The following is a 19,755-nucleotide window of genomic DNA, read 5'->3' as shown; positions in this document are numbered from 1 at the left end:
TTATTACCCATGTTTCTTTTATTTTTTTTCCTGATGTGTAAACAGCCTGAAATGCTTTTTTTATCTTTAAATTACTATTTTTATTTCCTTTTCCTATAAGAATATCCAACCAACATTACACATGGCAACAATGGGCATCCTTATTTTGATCTTCTTTGCTTTTTTCCTTATTTCTGTTTTTCTTTCAGGAGGAGCCTGCCATGTTGCCCAGCCTGTCTTAACTCCTGGGCCCAAGCAACCCTCCTGCCTCAGCCTTCCAAGTATATAGGATGACAGGCTGATCTTGTTTTTAAGAGGGATTTCTCTAATGCTTTCCTATTATAGGTATTGTTCATTTTTTGTTTTATATTTTCTTTACCATATTTAAGAAATTGCTTTCCTAGTCTTATTTTAGAGATTTTATTTATTTGGTATTTTTAGGTAAAATTACAAAACAGTTAATATTTAATGAAAAATGAAGCATATTATATCAATATTTTTCTTGTTTTATGTTATCCTTGCCTTGCATAAGTAATAGCTATTAGCAGATTTATTACAGGGAGACAATATTTTTAGTCTTTTACAGCTATCTTATTTAATCCTCACATCAAACTTGCATTATTTGTGTTCATTCCAAAAATAAATTATCTGAAATATTGAGGATTTAAGTATTTGTCTAATCATCTAAGCAGATAAGTGACAAATAGGGGGTCAACCAAGACACTTTTATTAAAATATATGAACTTTTTATTCCACAAGTCTATACTGAATCCTCCTTCTAAAAAAACTCCTTAATAATTATATGACATAATAATTAAATTATTTATAGCAATTTATGTAAATATTATTTATAATTATAATATTATATCTACTTCTCTTGCATTTTACATGCTAGCATTTATATATATACATATATATATTAATATCTGTATTTTAAAATAATATCAGTTTGACATTTTATTAGAGGCTGGGTTCAACAGAATCACTTCATAAGTTTGTAAAGTAGGGAGTAATGATCTTTGAAGATTGTAAAATTATTCACAATAAACACAAGAGAATCTGATATTTTGGAGCAGGTAGGGTTTGTGAAAATTTTTTTCCATTGTATTCTTCATCTACTGGTCTATTTATATTCACTAGAGACTTTAGCTTTCCAAAGCAATGTCAGCTCTATTCATACCACTTGAACCTAAGAGCATTGCTATAAAGGCAGGTTGTATCATCTCCTCAAAGAAGACAAAGAATTGAAGTCCAAAAAAGGCAATGTCCTTCAGGTTTCATACTTGCTTGGTAGAAACTCAGCTATGCACATGCTCCCAGGGTATGGGCTCGAGACTGAGCCCTGCTGACCCTGATGACATTCCAGTGGAAGCATCTGTACCTCTCCAAACTAAAAGAAGAAAGAAAATATGGACAATGGTAACCCTAAACATCCTATTGAGCAGACAATGCAGATGGACTCAGCAGCACATTTTGAGTTCTAGGGTGGGCACTCTAACTACTCCATAAATCATGCCACTAAGAAAACACTCACTCCATCTTCTGTCCTATGAATGTGAAAGAGATGGCAGGGTTGGGGAATGATAACCCCATAAATGGGCCAACAGAATATCTGAGGTTGCCTTCAGAGCAAAGAAAACACATAATCTCCCCAAACCTCATGACTCGGTTAAAGTGAGTATCACTCTCCTTTCTCCATCATCTTAAGTGCATCTTACAGGCCATTTCCACTAACCATCTGCCTAGTGAGTGATGACTCACACAAAGCTTCTTGCTCATTGGTTCTTTTCTCAGAATCCGTCCAATCCCAGGGTCGTAGGAGACTACTTTGGTTCATGGTTTCTGATATTTCACCCAGGAGCTCCATTCAGCAGGTCCGTCCTTCTTTCCCTGACTGCTACTTTCTTCAGCTCACCAGCCTTTTCTAGCTCCGTGATGGTCCTGCAGGTCTCTGAGGCTTCCTGGGCAACAGCTCTGATGGTGTCTCTGATGGTGCTGTTCAACCCTGTGGTCCAGGGTATGGCCACTCCAGGTAAGAGCAGAGCAGCTGTTCCTGGAGGGCCTGGCTCAGGGAACAACTCCTGAGGCCTTTCCCCTAGGGAATCAGACTTTGGGGAAAAAAAAATATGGCAGCAGGGATAGGGCACTACCACATCCTCATGTCCTTTCTTCCCAGCTACAGAATGCTGGTTACCTCCTTGTAACTGTCTAGCCAACATGTTCTCTCTTCCAGGGACATAGGGACAGTGAACAGGAGAAAGGTGCCAAGGTGGTGGTATGCTTGTGTCTTGTGGACAGTGGGCCAAGAGGTTCAGAATGACTTTAGGTGACAATGTTTCCAGAGAGATGGTCAGCAAAGCCCACCTCCTAATTTCCTCATATCTTTATCATGGTTTGAGGGGACTCAGGTCACCCTGACAATTTCATGCTCAGGAAGAGTCCCTTCCACTTCCCAGAGTGGGACAGGAGCCCAGGCCCCTGGACGGCGATGACCACATGGAGAGGAAGGGGACAGGGCAGGTGATGGTTCTACCCCAGCAGCACTCTTGTCAAAGGTGATCCTTTCAATCTTCCCAGAGCTTGGTTATAGTATTAGAGAGAATTGAGATTTGTAGGAAGAGTGAGAGGAGGGTGTGTAGGTCTGTAGAAAGGGGCTGAGTGTAGATTACCAGACAGCCAGGGAAGGAGAGGCCAAGGGGAGACTTCTCATGCTGCTCCCCTGGCTAAAGTGTATTATGGCTTCTGAGAACCACTGATTCTCTCAGAATGCTTCTTAACTCTGTGGCCCCAATTCATACCCAACACCACAACTGGAAGATCTATAAAATAGCTGTCAGTTTTCTACTAACTTCTACCTTTCCTTCTCCAAGCCACCTTCTTTCAGACCCCTCCACTCCTGTCCTAGGATGTACTGTCCTCATTTCACTTCCTCATGTTCCTGGGGTAACAATTTGAATGTCCTGAGTCCAGTCCCCAGGGCCCCTCTCCTATCACACCAGGTCCACTTGCTGACAAGGGAGGGAGAATGTGTCCTTGTTAGTCACAGAGAGTTGCTGGGGCCAACAGCGAGACAGCTCAGCTGTGGCAACCATGCCTTCAAAGTCCTGGGAAGGAAGAGGGGAAAGAGGAGCCTGGAGGTGTGTCAGGACGACACTGATTGATGGCAGGAGGTGAGGGAGACTATGCTGGCCTTCATAGGAAGAGTTGTTCTGAGGGATGATGGACAGTGGGGAGGAGTGAAAGGAATGACAGAGGTGGGGTGGACGGTGAGTGTGATGGTGTGAGGAGGAGGAGAGAGGAGAAAAGTGGACCGATGTTTGTAGAAGGATTGGATGAGAATGTACAAATGTGCGGAATAGATTGAGGGTTGGTTACCAGAGTAGCCTGCCCAAAACAAATGATCAATAATAACTGCAAAGGGCCAGGGTTTTGGCTCAGTGGTAGAGCGCTCGCCTAGCCCATGCGAGGCCCTGGATTCCATCCTCAGCACCACTAAAAAATAAATAAATAAATAAAGATATTGTGTCTGACCAAAAATAAATATTTTAAAAAATAATAATAATAACTTCAAGAACCTGGAGGGAGTGTAAGCAGAGGGGAAGGGCAAACTATGATCCCCCTTACCTTTCACCTCAAACAGGGCAGAAGAGAAAGGCACGAGAGAGCAGGCTTTGGCTAAGGGGGCTGGGGGAAGAAAAGGCTGGTCAAGACCACCATGATGAGCAAGAGCCGATACAGCAGATGGGCTCTAAGGAACCAGACTCAGTCGGCAACAAACTTTTGGCTCTGACAGATCTTTAATATGTGCTTTCCACAGTTGGCTTCCTCATCAGCACACCCACCACCCCAGGGCTTCAGGGCCACACCCCAGGGCTTCAGGGCCACACTCCCAAGTCCCTGTCCCACCAGCTGGGCCTTCCCAGAAGCTTATTATGATTTAAGTCTTTGTAAACTTATTTTTATTTCATTTCCCCTCCAAGTAAAATCACTAGGATAAGTCAGGCAGAGTGACACACACCTGCAGTCCCAGCTACTTGAGAGGATGAGGAGGGAGGATTATTGGAGATCGGGAACTTGAGAGCAGCCTGAGCAACAGAGCCTGATGGTGTCTCAGTATAAAGAAAAAAAAAAAACTCACTAAGATAAAAGAGAGGTAGAAAAAACAGTCAGCAACTAAACAACAAAACCTTTTCAACTTGAAGGTCTGGTCCACAAGGCAACTCCCCTGGAGGCTTTCAAGTAGCCAGTGAGCTACTTGGTTCCTCCTTCCTGTGGGTTTCTTTAGTATTTTACTAGATTAAAGCAGAACACCATTGTAAAGGAAAGGAACGCACATGTATTGATCAGTGCCAGCACAAAGCTACATGGTTTTCATGTGTTAACTTATTTCATTCGCACAACAATTCTTCACAGTAAGTAATGTTATTAGTATATTTCACATTTCAAAAAATGGAGATTTAGAGCTGGGGGTGTATCACAGTGGTAGGGCATCTGCCTATAGCATGTGCAGTGCCCTGAGTTTGATCCCCAGCATTGCAAACAAAAATAAAAACAGAAACAAGAAAATAAATAAAGAAAAAGAGGGAAGGTAATGAAAGAAAGAGACAAGAAAAAGAAAGAAAATAAATGAAGACTTAGAAGGTTGTTTCTTGCCCAAGATCACACAGTAATACAGGGACTTAAATCTTTCATGCCTGTATTGTGTTCTTTTTCTTTGACTGTATTGCCTCCACTATATCCTCCTGCAATTATATATATTTTTTTTAGTATATTCTGTTCTGGAAAAGTCATTAATTCATTTATGTCAGTGCTTTTTCAAAATGTGCTCTGGGTAACTAAATTGACAAGCATTCTACCTATGGTGTATGGCTTCTCATAAACAATGAAGTTTTCAAATTCCATTTAAAAACCCTTACATCGCTTATGTCTTCTTTGCAGGAATAACTGTATTTTTTTAAAAGTTAAATGCCTGAGCTGGGCATGGTGGCATATGCTTGTAATCCCAGCAACTCTGGAGGCTGAGGCAGGACACAAGTTCAAGGCCAGCCTCAGCAACTTAGCAAGGCCCTAAACAACTTATTGAGACCCTGTCTCAAAATAAAAAGTAAAAAGAGCTGAGGATGTAGCTCAAAGATAAAGTTCCCCTGGGTTCAATGTCCAGTATAGGAAGGAAAGAAGGAAGGGAGACATTAAATTTTGCTAGAGAAAAGTTTTTAAATTATTTTTTCTAGACTGAAAAAATTCCCATGTTGATAAATGAGGAGAGGAAAAGGACAAACAGATTAAAATTACAAGATACACATTCAGAGCTGGGCAACTGAATAGGGACAGGCAAGTGGTTAGAAGAGGGAGAAAGAATCTGGACTAGAGGGGATTAGGAGCAATGGCCAGGGGACTCAGAAGATGAGACAAAAGGGACCAGGAAGGAGCTAGCCAGGATATCTAAGCCAAGCATGGCTCTTGCCTTAGCCACTGTGGACTAATGGCCTATTGGTGGCCCTTGAGACCCCACCTATCCCTTTTCTGTTCTCTTCCTTAACTCTGTAGTTTCTGAGGTGGAGGTAAGACAGAATTCTCTAGAAGACCAAAGTCATTCTGGCCATCACTGTGTGACAGGAGGAATGATCAGATCGCCCCTCAATCACCTCCATCTTGCTCCTGGAAACTCCAGGCCTATTTTCTTCTTCAGGAAGCCTCCCCAGTGTCTGGGGCTAGAGCAGGCAGCACAGATTCATCTAGGGCTTTGGGCTCCTGTCTTTGACTTTAACCTCTCCCAGTTCCTCTCAGTCTCCCCCTGACAAGGTGAAAAACAGCTGAGCATCCTATTTCAAAATGGTTTTGTAGTCCCACCACATTTGGCCTCAGAAGCTGTGTGATTGATTGGATCTGGCATTTTAACTTCTGATGTCCTTTCTAATGAAGTAACAGGCTGCTCCCATTAAAACATACATAATATACTGGTTTAGAGCTCCCTCTTGTGGCCCCGACATATCATTCATTTCATTTGTTGGTTCAAACATTTACTGATAAGGAAAAATGTACTGAGAGCTAGGTTAGATGTAGGATATATAAAAAGAAAACAGTAAGTATTTGCCTTGAGATGTTAATCTATACAGAATGGGAAAGACATGCAAAACAATCACACCACCTTGTTTCCGCCAATGAGAACAGGCCCAAAGAGACAAACAGAAAAAAATTAAATAAATAAATAAATAAATAAAAGAAAACATGAAAGATCACTGTTACTTCTGTGGAGACTGCATTTACCAAACGATGTAGGTAGCTCTCTAAGAAGTCCAGTGTGAGGAAGGCTACCATGTTTCTTTACATAAAAACTGTATCATCAGCTGGCTGTGGTGGCTCATGTTGGTAATCCCAGCAAGTTGGAGCAGAGAAAGGAGCATTACAAGTTCAAAAGCAGCCTCAGCAACTTAGCAAGTCCCTGTCTCAAAAAAGAGAGAGGCCTGGGGATGTGGCTCAGTGGTGGTTAAGCACTGCTGGGTTCAATCTCTGATACAAAAAACAAACAAACAAACAAATCATCTATGAGTCCAGGAACAATAGAGCCCACCCTCAAGGTCTCTGGGTGTTGTGGTTTTCATTGATTAAAATCCATTCCACATCTGTGAGAACACTCTTTCTATAGTCATCTTTGAAAAATGAAAAGTTTTTAGGATAGATGGGCTTTCTTTATCCTGAGCTTTAAGAAAATTTTAGGAAATTTCTATCTACATTCCCAGCATGCAGAACAAGAGTAAACTGAGTTATATTCAAGATACTGGCACAGAGGAAAGAACACATCGCTGAAGAAAAGAGAAGGAAAGAAGGAAGGGCTTCCTGGAGGAGGTGACATTGAACTAAGTTTTTCTACAGGATGGCAGGGTCAGGCTCAAAGCCTGGATAGGGACAGCAGCACCACTCTCTTTCCAGCTCCTCTTGCCCCTGCAGTTTCTCTGTCTAGGGGACTTTGTGCTGTAGTGAAATTCTGCTCCTCCTGTGACCCCAAGTGAAATATCGCCCTCCCCCGGCCTCTGCAAAATTGACGACTTCCCAAAGTGCCCTCTCCTTCCTAAAGGTCACTGGGTCACCCTCAGCAGAGGGTCACCGTTACTCAGTAGATCCTCTCATGTTACAGTGAGGAAAGGGGGGCCTGGATCCGTTCCGTGACCTAAAATCCAGGGCTCGTTATTGAAAAAACAAACAAACAAAAAGATGGTATTTAAAACCCAACCCTGGTGGGTAAATATTGACCCCGCGTGCACCAGTGGCCATGAAGAGCGGGAGCGGGGGCTCCAGGAACAAGGTCGCCGCGTCTCCGGGCGGCTCTGGGCCCTGGGGCCTGGCGGGCGGCCCGAGGGTCCTGGCGTCAGGACTGACCCGAAGCCGAGGGGCCGGCGGGCGGGGGTCGCGGAGCATGGCGGCTGCTGTGCTCGGTCCGGAAGGGCGGGTCGGGGACAAGAGAGGGGGTCGCTTGGGCCGTGGGGCCGTGGGGCCGTGGGAGTCGCAGCGCCCGGACTCAGCGCCGTCCTGCTCCTGGCAGAGAATTATCTGCATCAGGGACGGATGGACTGCTACGCCTCCCACGGGACGCAGCGCTACGTGGAGAGATACGTCTACAACCTGGGGGAGTACCTGCGCTTCGACAGCGACGTGGGGGAGTACCGCGCGGTGACCGAGCTGGGGCGGCAGCAAGCCGAGAACTTGAACAGCCAGAAGGACGTCCTGGAGCAGAAGCGGGCCGCGGTGGACACGTTCTGCAGACACAACTACGAGGTCATCGAGCGCTACACGGTGCAGCGCCGAGGTGAGACCAAGGGCGGGGTCGGGCGCCGCGGGGCCCAGAGCAGCCACCGCCGCCGCCAGGGCGGTCCCAGGGCGGGAAGGGGACTGCGGGGCTGGGGGAGTGCGGGAGGGCCAATCCCGAGGGCGAGGACCCAAAATGCTGGACGGGAAGCGAGGAAGGTGGAATGGAGGGAAGCCAACCCCGAGATCATCAGGCGGAGCCACTCACTAGCTGGGCAGTGAGGCGACAGGATAACTTGTCGCGGGAAGTGGGAAATGGAAACCGAGAGGCCACCTCCGGGAGACACCCTGGGAGACCGCGGATTGAGAGCTGAGGGACGCCCGCCCGCCGCTGGATTTCCTCTGGACAGGAACAGGAGGGTCTGCAGCTGGGAAGGGAGATCTGGGCTTTTTTGAGATCATCTAAGGAGGCAGAATCCAGTGGGAAGAGAGTAAAGGGCTGATCCCAGGAACACAGACATTTGAGATGTTGCCTCAGAGAAAAAAAACAAGCAGAACAAGAAGTAAAGAGTGGGGTTAGAAGAACCAAGGCAGAGAAATGCCACAGAAGCTGAGGTAGAGGGGGTGACAGCAGTCAACAGTGACACCAACGACTTCAGAAGATAAGTAGATAGAGGTTGAAAGGCGGGCTTGGAAACCAGGGAGTGCAGATTGTCTGCAGCTTGGGAGCAGGAACTGAACCAGGTGGGCTAAGTAAGAGGACCGGGTGAGGCTGAGCGTGGAGCAGAAGCTCCTTGGGGCTGCGATGGTATTTGTCTAGGATTCCCAGGGCTGTTACTGAGTAGTGTTTGCGTTGAATGTGCTGATCCTTCAGGAAACCTGAGTGTACAGGTGAGAAGACAGGTGAGGTGTGTCTGGAGCCAAAACTTTTTTGAGGACTTTTCAAGAGCCGGGGGCTTGTGGAATAGCATGAAGGGGTGAGGGGTGAGCCTTCAACAGAAACAGGGACACTTGTCATATAGAAGAGGGAAAGGATGAAGGGTAGGAGAAGGGAGAGACTGTGGGAGGGCTCACCTTTGAACTCTCTCTCTCTCTCTCTCTCACCTTTGAACTCTCTCTCTCTCTCTCTCTCTCTCTCTCTCTCTTTTTTGGAAAGTGGAAATCAATGTTATCTGCCAAGAGTAAGGATGTGAACCAATTGATAAGAATTATGAGAGTGACATGACTTTAGAAAAGTTGCCAAAGTAATTAGGTAAGAAAATGTCCAGAGGCAAGAAATAGGATTGGCAATAATTACAGGGCCTGACCATTAGTGTGTAGGGACACAACCTTCTTTGTGGCATAATTCATTGTCAGTTCACAGAGAGCCCTGGTGTCAGTCTGAGGAGTTTGGTTTAGTCACCTAGATCACTGGGTCCCTAACTAGCTCTGCTCAGCAGAGTCTCCTGAAGATCTTTAAAGCACAGATCTTTAAGGCACTAGAATCTCTGCCCAGAGAATCACATTTTGTAGGTGATGAGATCAGGAAAACTATATTTTTAATTGATCCCCAGTAATTCTCATGTAACCAGGTAAGTGTTGTCAGACCCTAAACTTCAGGATTTTGGTTTGTTTCTCAGGTAGGAAATGTCAAGGCCAGAGTTCCGTTTTCAGAGAGTGTTCAATGGGTTGGAAAGAGGAGTTCCTGAAGTCAGAAAGATAGAATAAGAAAACATTGTTATTGTCTAGGAAAAAAGTAATAGAGCATGAATTATAAGGAGAGAAAAAGAGAGGAAAGGGAGAATGAGTGTTTGGGAATTTGCAGTGTGAACGTCTAACAAAAATTCTAGAAGTAACTAAACAGGTGTTTTGTGGGCATTGAAAAAAGCAGCCTTAGACTACATGGGAATATCTTGCCTTTATGAAAGGTATTTTGAGCTGGAGAAGAAATAAGACCATTGGTTTACAGACCTTGCTTCAGTGCCCCCAAATGTCAGTTGTATATTCTAGGCTCAGTTCTTTATGGAATGATCTGGGCCTTAAAATAGTCATGCAGATAGAGCCACTGACTTGCATGAGGCCCCAAGAGTCTTAAGGGAGAGAAATTTAACCAAATTCACAAACTGCAACTGAGACAGGAGCCGAACATCTGATAACTATGAGTTTATAAAAGTGGTCAAAATAAAAGATGTCCCTGAGAAGAAAGCATCTATGAGGGAGAAGACTGGCCGTATTGGAGAAGTCCAAACAGGAAGTCAAGTTGTTTAAGGAGACAATAGGTTTGGGGATACCTCAAGAACATGCTGTTACCTGACCCTGTTCCACCTCAGCATATTTGTTTTTCTTGGAGTAGAAATTAGGAAAAAAAAAAAAAGAAGAAGTAAGTTACTAGGACCTAGAAGCTATGATGTGGGAAATTTCCCTGAACAGGCTTTCTCTAGAGGCACATGGATCTTGTCTGGCCTCTGGAGAGCAGGAAGTCTTCTGAAGGTGGTAGATGTTGAGGAGTCGTAACTATCAGGAGGTGTCAGGAGGTGACAGGAAGTAGACAGCAGTATGGAAATGGACACAGGAGCAGCAGAAAGATGGATGAGGGAAGAACAAGGAGAGGAAGGTACATCAGAGAGATACAGAGGTATAGACATCTGCACTTGAGGGCTCCATCAGGCAACCCAGAAAGACTTTGCAGAAGAGAAACTAGGGAACAGACTGAAATTCCTACTAACCAAATAGATGGGGCTCAGAATGTTGCATTTGAAAATAAGACTGTAGATTTGAAGATCTTGAGGTTTTGTAGGTAAGGGAGAGCATCAAATATATAGGCTATTTGAAAAACAAGTCATTGTCAAATTTGTTTCTTGTACTTTTAATGTTTGGGATATAAACTTAGATTGGCAGACCGAGAGAATGTCATTGCCTATATATCTTCATGAAGTTATTTGACTAAATTTTGCATCCATTTCATCAAGATACAACATTGAAAAGACAGGTAGTTTCATAGCTGAAGAAGGATTGTTTATCAAAAGACTTAATCAATCACTCATAATTTAAATTTCTACTAAAATTGCCACAAAGTGCTGCTTTTGTGTTGCCCCAACCTTGCCAATCTTTCTTTATCATATAACTAATAATTATGTATATTCCCTTTGAAGGCCTATCTCCATCTTTTTAATATAGCAGGTATCCACTAACCCAATTATGACATTTGTATCTTAAATATATAAAAACCACTTCCCTAATGAAAACATCTAAAAAATAATAATCTCAAATATCATTCCTTTTATTTCTCCTAGTCCAGCCTAAAGTTCATGTGTCTCCCACCAAGAAGGGGACCCTGCAGCATCACAACATGCTTGTCTGCCACGTGACAGATTTCTACCCAGGCAACATTAAAGTCCGATGGTTCCTGAATGGGCAGGAGGAAACAGCTGGGGTTGTGGCCACCGAACTGATACGAAATGGAGACTGGACCTTCCAGATCATGGTGATGCTGGAGATGACCCCCAAACAGGGAGATGTCTACACCTGCCACGTGGAGCACCCCAGCCTGAACAGCCCAGTCACTGTGGAGTGGAGTGAGTTACCCTCAAGTGACCTTCTAGACCCCACATTCTGAGATGCAGGGAACAAATTGGCTCCAGGGTCCACTCATCTTGTCTTATGTGTGTGTACACTGGGACATTTCCATCTACTTGTAGTTATAAGCTAGAGGCAGTGGAGACTAACCTGTCCCTGGGGTCAAGATCTCCTTGCTTAACCTTTTACCCTGGTCTCTGTTATGTTGAAAGGCGGCTGCCAGAAACAGCATCTGTCCTCCTGTTGAATTCACCACCCTAAGTCCAGAACGAGGGTGTTCTTTCTGAATGTACTCCTCCTCCTCCTCAGTGGACCCTCTCACTGTCCTCCTGCTGACCTCCTGCTCCACCTCCAGGATCTCAGACAAGACCCAGGAAGGGATGCAGCTGGAGGCCCTGAAACTAATCCTGGATTCTGTTCTTCCAGAGGCACAGTCTGACTCTGCCCGGAACAAGACCCTGACTGGGGTCGGGGGCTTCGTGCTGGGGCTCATCTTCCTTGTAGTGGGCGTCTTCATGCACAAGAGAAGCAAGAAAGGTAAGAAAGCCAGGAGGAGACCGAGGCTTGCCTTCCTGGCTTCCTCATCTGCATGATGAGGGACTGAGCAGGAGAGCAGTGCTGGAGAGTTCTAGAAGCCACTGAAATCAGATCATCAAAGCAAAGATGGCCTGTAGGGAGGGAGGAAAGCCCAGATGACAAGGTCTGGTGCTCAAGCTCATGTGGGGTCCCTGTAGTGAGGGCACTGGAAGGTGGGATAAGGGTTTCTCTCATTCTGAGGTGGTTTTAATGGCTGAATGCATCCCCTTTCCTCCTTTCATTCCAGCTCAACGAGGACCTTGACAAACAGGTAACACTCCTCTGTTTTCTTGAGGGACTGGGTTGCAGAAGGATTAGGTGTTGTCCTTGCATTGTGACTGACCACAGGGAAGAGGTCGCAGGCCTGAACTTCCCTCTCAGCCTCAGCCCTTGAGTGAGCGTGGGCAAAGGGCCTTCCTTTACTCCACTGGGGATGGAAGCTCAGGAAAACGGGTTTTTATCAGGCTAAGACTCAATCTTATAAGGCCATAGCTTCTCTGTCCTGGGGCTCAGAGGAAGAGGGCTCACCAACCTGGGATGACTTTTTCTCCACCCCACAGGGCTCCTGATCTTACCAGAAGACTCTCTGTACCTTGGAACAAGGATTTTTCTGCATTTCTTCAGTCCCTGAGGCTGATTCTGGGGCAGACTCCCAGCCTCCCAAAGGATGTTGCTGTCAAGTAATTGCTCTGAAACCAGAGTCTATAGTTCTGCTCTTTGACTCAATGCAGTTTCCTGAGGCTTCAACCAAGTTCCCTCCTCCTGAACTCCATAAATAATCAAAATCCAACATGGTTGTTTGTTTTCTTTTAAGAATATGCAGTGAGTCATCTCTGCCATTGCGTTTGTGTGTAGGTTTTGGTGAACAGAGATAATGGAGAAGTTCATTGTCATGTACACACAGGCAAAAAGGAAAACATAAAAATAGGGATATACTAACTGTTGCATAAGGTAGCCGACTGGACATGGACTTCTTTTGAATTTACTATATTTATATTATGGGCTGCCCCATAATTGTGTTGCCCCTTTCATCTACGTAGGTCTGGAACCATGATTCCTAATTATTCTTTGGTGAGCAGACAGTGACTCTGAACATGAATATGGTTATGTGACCTATAGTCACCGATTCAACATATATCTTATTAAGTGCATGTTTCACCATTATCAGCTAAGAAATAAGATAAAAATAAAAATTAAGGATTATAAGTATAATTAATAAACTTTAAACATTTTTATTGCATGCATAATAAATACTGGTTAAGCAAGTATGGCTCACATTTTGAGTACAAAAAGTAGAAGATACAGACTTATCCTTGAAATTTGTATTCCTCAACCTACCCAGACCTCTAATCCTAATAATTTGTACAGTGGGAAATACATCCCAGTTGTTAAAAGACAAATCAGTACATGTAGCACTTTTTCAGACACAGGACTTCTTTTTACAATACAAAATTATTCTTAGTTTCATATTTCACATTAGGTTCTCTTTAAGTCTAGATGGAGGACATGTTTGAACTAAACTCCTTTTTTGGGGAGTGGGGCAGGAGGATGGGGTACTAGGCGTTGAACCCAGCGTCACTTTACCACTGAGCTACATCCTAGCCCTTTTTATTTTTTATTCTGAGACAGGGTCTCACTGAGTTGCTTAGGGTCTCTCAATAAGTTGCTGAGGTTGGCCTCAAATTTCAATCCTCCTGCCTCAGCCTCCCAAGCTGCTGGGATTACATGCGTGTGCCACAAGCCCATCTATGCACATCTTGAGTGCTCTACAGCTCTTGACACACAAAGTGGTCACCTCCCTGTCCCTGGCTTCATAGAAGCAGTTTCTGGGTTCATATTCTTCTTGACACCTGTCCCTGGTCAGTTCCTACAAGCTACAGAGATCTTCTCTCAGTCTCCTCTCACTGTGCTCTGAATCTGGGGATCAGACTCCCCCATTTCCAGGAGAGGTTGGGGCTGAAGGTGGGGACTAGGGCATCACTAATACAGGAGTAACTGCTGCCTTGGGTTGTGTAGTAATTTCAGCTGTCACATAATGAGAGGACGAGGACAGTGTTCAGCAGACAAATGAGGACCCTCTATCTCTTCATTTTCCTTTCTAGATTCAGAGCCACCACATGAGAAGTCTATGTAGCAAAAAATAATATAATTATAACCCTGCCATTCAAACACAGAAACAGGCCATGAGAATTTGAGAAGTCTTAAAATCAAGATCACTATTAAATCCCTAGACACAGAATGTGTAGATTCCTCCGCGGAGCCTTCAGGCACTGAATATTACAAAATACCCAACTGGAATCTTCCCCAACCATTCCTCATCCACTGCACCACATGCCACAGGCCACGGCAGGACCAGGGTGGACCCACTGTGGTTTCTGCATGCTCGTTAGAGGTCCAGGAGAAGTGCCTCTAGGGGACTGGAATACAGGAAATGGGGAAGGCTCTGCAGCTACATAAAACAGGCATCAGGTAGGTCCATACCAGGTATGTGTTGGTCTCTGGGATTTCTGTGGAAGGACGCAGAGTAGGGAGAAGTCCCAAGGAGACAGGTGTGAAGACCACCCAGTGTGGGGGCCACCTTTTATCAAAATTCCAACAACATTTACTGGATATAGTGTATGTGTCAGGCTCTTTGCTAGGTGCTAAGTCTGAGTAGGATCAAAAATAGGCAGGAATAGGACAGGTCTTGGGTACATCAGTCCCATGACTGCTTTGAGGGACACAGAGATTCAAGAGAAAGTGGGGACTGGAGTTTTAAAGCAGAGCTGATGCTGGTGAAGTGCCAATGTCCTGTTCTGTCACAAAAGACACGACAGGGTTAGGTTTCCCAGGTTAGTGTCATACCTCTGTCCCTTTACACCTAACACCTGACCTCTCATGTTCTGCCCCTCCTTACAAGAAGGTAGTCTTCTTAGCCTGACATATGTTGCTGCCCCAGGTGATGGTCACAGAGAGTTAGGGATACCCTAAGGAGATGTCATTTCTCCTCCTGGGTTCCCCTATCACATGGCTACATCCAGCTGCAAATGAGTTGGTATCCTTGAAAGTAGCGATTACTCAGTAACTGCATATTACATAAATAATACATGTGAGGACCTGCCACCTATATTCCATTCCCACCCACGTCTTGCACAGGTGGTGGGAATGGAGTGCCTCTTGGTGGAATGGGATGCTGCAGAATAAAAGCTAAGAAAGACAGAGCATCGGAAAAACCACAGGACACAGGAAATATTTTTAGAAAGCAGGGGCAGGATACCCTGGCCGATCATATAGATGTAGCTTCCACACTAAAAGAGAGCAAAATGGAATGGAGCCCATGCTTGCTTTATTTACATCGGGGAACATCAAAGGTTTTCCATGGAATGTCCTTTGCCAAATAAGGTAGGAGGTGGGCTGTCCAGTTCCCAGTGGGTTACGCCCAAATCTGGAGCCAGGAGAGGGGTCTTCCTAGTGGAGCAGAGATAGAGGTCATGTGTCTTGGGCAGTCTAATGTGCGTGGGGAGCCGGGACAGTTCCCAAGGTTAAGCCTAAATCTCCATGGCTCGATACCAAGAGAAGATCCTCAAGTAATTCACGGGTGGCTCCCCGCATTACAGGAGGACCTACCATGTAGTAGGAGCTCTGTTGGGCTTTATGGATAAAGGGAACCTATGTTCCTAAAAAGATTATAAACTACCTGCTGCCCTGAGGGGCTCAGAGATGCTAACAATGCTCTATTTTCTGTCACAGGTACTAGTTACATGGCTGTCTGCCTTTATAACCATTGGCTGTACATTGTATTGTTTTATGTGTTTCATGAAAATGTCCTCTAGTTCACAATAAAAGGGTTAAAAAAACAGGTAAAGCAAGATATTGATAATTTGAAGCAAAAACAAAAGTCAATGAATCTAGCAGAAAAACTGGATTTTAAAGTGGAATGGAGATTCCTCAGAAAACTTGGAATGGAACCACTGTTTGACCCAGCTATCCCACTTCTCCGTTGATACCCAAAGGACTTAACATCAGCATATTACAGTGACGGAGCCACCTCAATGTTTATAGCAGCTCAACTCAGAATACCTAACTAACTAGGTGTTCTTCAACAGATGAATGGCAAAAAAAGATGTGGTATATATACATAGGATGGAATATAACTCAGCCTTAAATAAGAATGAAATTATGGCATTTGTCGGTAAATAGATAGAGCTGGAGAATATCATGCTAAATGAAATAAGCCAATTCCAAAAAGCCAAAGGCTGAATGTTTTCTCTGATATGTGTATGCTAATTCACAATGTGTGGGGTGGGGGGACACTAAGGTACAATAGAGTTACTTTATATTATGTAGAGGGGAGTGAAGTAAAGGGAGGGGAGGGGATGTGGCAGTAGATAGTAGAATGAATCAGACATTATTACCCTATGTACATATATAACTATATAGCTGGTGGGATTCTCCATCATGTATATCCAGAAGAATGAGAAATTATACTCCATTACATGGTGTATCAAACTGCATTCTACTGCCATGTATAATTAATTAAAACAAAATAATAGCTGGAATAAAGAACATAATAGATGAAATAACTGGGACTTTTGCAACTGAAAAACAATACATAAAAAATCACACTGAGGAACTTACCCTAGAGTAGTATGAAAGATTACATAATAGAAAATAGAAAAGAGACATGAAAGATAGAAACAAAGATTCTGACATCTTGGTAATTAAACATCTGGAAAGTAAGAGAAACATAGGTAGAGAGAAAATCACCAAAAAAAAAAAAAAAAAATGAAATTCTAAGCTTTAAAGAAAGATAAGCAAGCTGAGCACAGTGGCACATTCCTGTAATCCCACTGGCTCAGGAGGCTGAGGCAGGAGGATTGCAAGTCTGAGGCCAGCCTCAGCCACTTAGCAAGGCCCTAAGCAACGTAGCAAGATCCTGTCTCTAAATAAAATATAAAAGACACCTGGGAGTATGGCTCAGTGGTTAAGTGTGCCTGGGTTCAATCCCCAGTACTATTAAATAAATAAAGAGAAAAAAAATGAAATAATTTAGTTGAAAATAGCACATAGAACTACAAATAGATGATCTTTTAAAAAAAATTATTAGGAAAGTGTGAAAACAAATGACCTAAATGATTAAAACGTTTTTAAAAAGTGTCCCTTTGTTATGCAACTAATAAAGAGGAAAGCAAAATTCAATGAAATAGAAAAACAAGAGGATAAACAAAATCTAATTCTGAGTCAATTCAAAGTTTAATGAGGTCAACAGATTTCAAGAAAGCCTACTGTGGAAAATGTAGGGGATCCAAAATAAAAAAGGAAAATGGTTATACATATAGATACTTTAAATGAAAATATTTATGACCAACTTTATGCCTATAAATTTGAAAATTAAGAGTGATACATTTCTCGCACATTCCATGTATGTATTATATGTCAAAATACATTCTGCTGTCATGTAAGACTAAAAAATAAAAATAAAAATAAATCGTATGGTTAAAAAAAGAGTGATACATTTCTAGAAATACATAAATATGAAAACAACAGGAAGAAATGGAAAACTAAATAGAAACATCAAAGAAACTGAAGTGCTTTTTCCCAGTGTCACCCCTTGCCCTGGGCGCCTGTCCTGATAACATCCCAGGTGGGTGGGTCCTACCACATTGAGGAAGAGAGCATGCCTCTCCTACCCATGCAGCCTGAAACACACACAAAAAAGACTAAAGCTTCCAGATCATATTAGAAAGCATATGCATCCTTATTTCTTTTTTTCCCTAAATTTTAAAAATGTGTTCTAATTAGTCATACATGATGGTGGAATATATTTTGACACACTGTATACAAAAGGAGCATAATTCTCATTCTGCTGGCAGACCATGGTGCTGAGTCACAGCAGTAGTGTAATCATACATGTACATAGGGTAATAATGTCTGTCTCATTCTACTGTCCTTCCCATCCCCACTGCCCCACCCCTTCCCTCACTCCCCTCTGCACAATCCAAAGTTCCTTCATTTCTCCCTACCCCACTATGGATCAGTATCCACTTATCAGAAAACATATTTGGCCTTTGGTGTTTTGGGATTGGCTTATTTCACTTAGCATGATATTTTCTAGTTTCATCCATTCACCTGTAAATGCCATAATTTCATTCTTCTTTAAGGCTGAGTAATATTCCATTGTGAAAATGTACCACATTTTCTTTATCCATTCATCTGTTGAAGGGCATCTAGGTTAGTTCCATAGTTTAGCTATTGTGAATTGAGCTGCTGTAAACATTGATGTGGTTACATCACTGTACTATTTTAAGTCCTTTGGGTATAAGCTCAGAAGTGGGATAACTGGGTCAAATGGTGGATCCATTCCAAGTTTTCTGAGGAATCTCCATACTGTTTTCCATAGTGATTGCACCAGTTTGCAGCCCCATCAGCACCGTATGAGTGTACATTTTTTCCCACATTCTTGTCAACACTTCTTATTGCTTGTATTCTTGATAATTACCATTCTGATTGGAGTGAGATGAAATCCTAGAGTAGTTTTTTTTTTGTTTGTTTATTTTTGGTTTGGGGGGCTTTTTATTTTTTGCACCAGGGATTGAACTCAGGGACACTCAAACACTGAGCCACATCCCCAGCCCTATTTTGTATTTTATTTAGAGACAGGGTCTCACTGAGTTGCTTAGGGCCTTGGTAAATTGCTGAGGCTGGCTTTGAACTCATGATCCTCCTGCTTCAGCCTCCCAAGCTAGGATTACAGGCATGCGCCACCGTGCCTGGCTCTTCTTAGTTTTGGTTTGAATTTCTCTAATTTCTAGAGATGATGAACATTTTTTGTATATTTATTGATCAGTTGTATTTCTTCTTCTGTGAAGTGTCTGTTCAGTTCCTTAGCCCATTTATTAATTGGGTTATTTGGGTTTTTTGGTGTTAAGTTTTTTGAGTTCTTTACGTATCCTGGAGATTAGTGCTCTGAGATGGTGTGGGAAAGATTTTCTTCCATTCTGTAGGCTCTCTCATCACATTATTGATTGTTTCCTTTGCTGAGAAGAAGCTTTTTAATTTTAATCCATCCTATTTGTTGATTCTTCATTTTACTTCTTGTGCTTTAGGAGTCTTGTTAAGGATGTCAGGTCATGTGCATCCTTATTTCCAGGGCCAACTAAGAGTACTACAAGAGACAGAATTGATGGAATAGTTTCATGCATCTCACCGAATCTGTCAGATACTACAAAAATAAGGAGGTTTTTTTTTTGTGTGTTTTGATTTTGGTTTTGGTTTGTTTTGGGGTACCAGGAATTGAACTCAGGGGGACTGGACTATCAAGCCACATCCCCAGCTCTATTTTGTATTTTATTTTATTTGTATTTTATTTATGTATATTTATTCTGAGTTGCTTAGAGCCTTGGTAAATTGCTGAGGCTGGTTTTGAACTCTCATTCCTCCTGCTTCAGCTTCCCAAGCCACTGGGATTACAGGTGTGTGCCACCGTGCCAGGCTCAAAACAAGTCATTTTGATCAAATAAGGTTTATTCTAAAAATAGTGATGATTTACCATCAGAAAATCCATAATGTGATTAGCCTGTCAGTGAACCAAAGAAGAAAATTCATATTCATTTCAGCTGAATTCAACTCAATAAATTAACAGAAGTGACTGGTTTTTTTCACCCTATGATTAAGATAATAAACCAAAAATATACAAGGAAAGTAGACATATCCCCTTAGAGATTATGAAAAAGATAGGTTCGCCCTTTATTACTGCAAATGTTTAACACAGAACAGAGATTCTGGACCTCAATATGAGAATGGAAGAAAATCAAGGCTGCATAGAATGTGAGGGACACAGAGAATGGCTGCAGGTGACATGACCCACATGTGGGTAAGACCCCAATCTCTGGAGCCACAGTGCCTGGTTCAAATCCAAGCTCT

At 43.1% G+C, this 19,755-nt stretch overlaps 1 protein-coding gene across 1 annotated transcript; it reads left to right on the top strand.

Annotated features, from left to right (window-relative positions):
* The first annotated feature begins 1,839 nt into the window (after positions 1–1,839).
* LOC143641801 (HLA class II histocompatibility antigen, DP beta 1 chain-like) lies at positions 1,840–12,643 on the top strand. Its single transcript, XM_077109604.1, has 6 exons — positions 1,840–2,011; positions 7,520–7,783; positions 10,995–11,276; positions 11,704–11,814; positions 12,101–12,124; positions 12,414–12,643. Exons 1-5 carry the CDS (start codon positions 1,915–1,917, stop codon positions 12,115–12,117), a joined length of 771 nt encoding a protein of 256 aa, XP_076965719.1. The 5' UTR covers positions 1,840–1,914; the 3' UTR covers positions 12,118–12,124; positions 12,414–12,643.
* The last annotated feature ends 7,112 nt before the right edge of the window (positions 12,644–19,755 follow it).

This window comes from Callospermophilus lateralis, chromosome 6 (genome assembly GCF_048772815.1).
Source record: "Callospermophilus lateralis isolate mCalLat2 chromosome 6, mCalLat2.hap1, whole genome shotgun sequence".
Lineage (NCBI taxonomy): Eukaryota > Metazoa > Chordata > Mammalia > Rodentia > Sciuridae > Callospermophilus > Callospermophilus lateralis.
The sequence above is the reverse complement of the archived record's forward strand: the minus strand, read 5'-3'. Positions and strand labels throughout refer to the sequence as shown.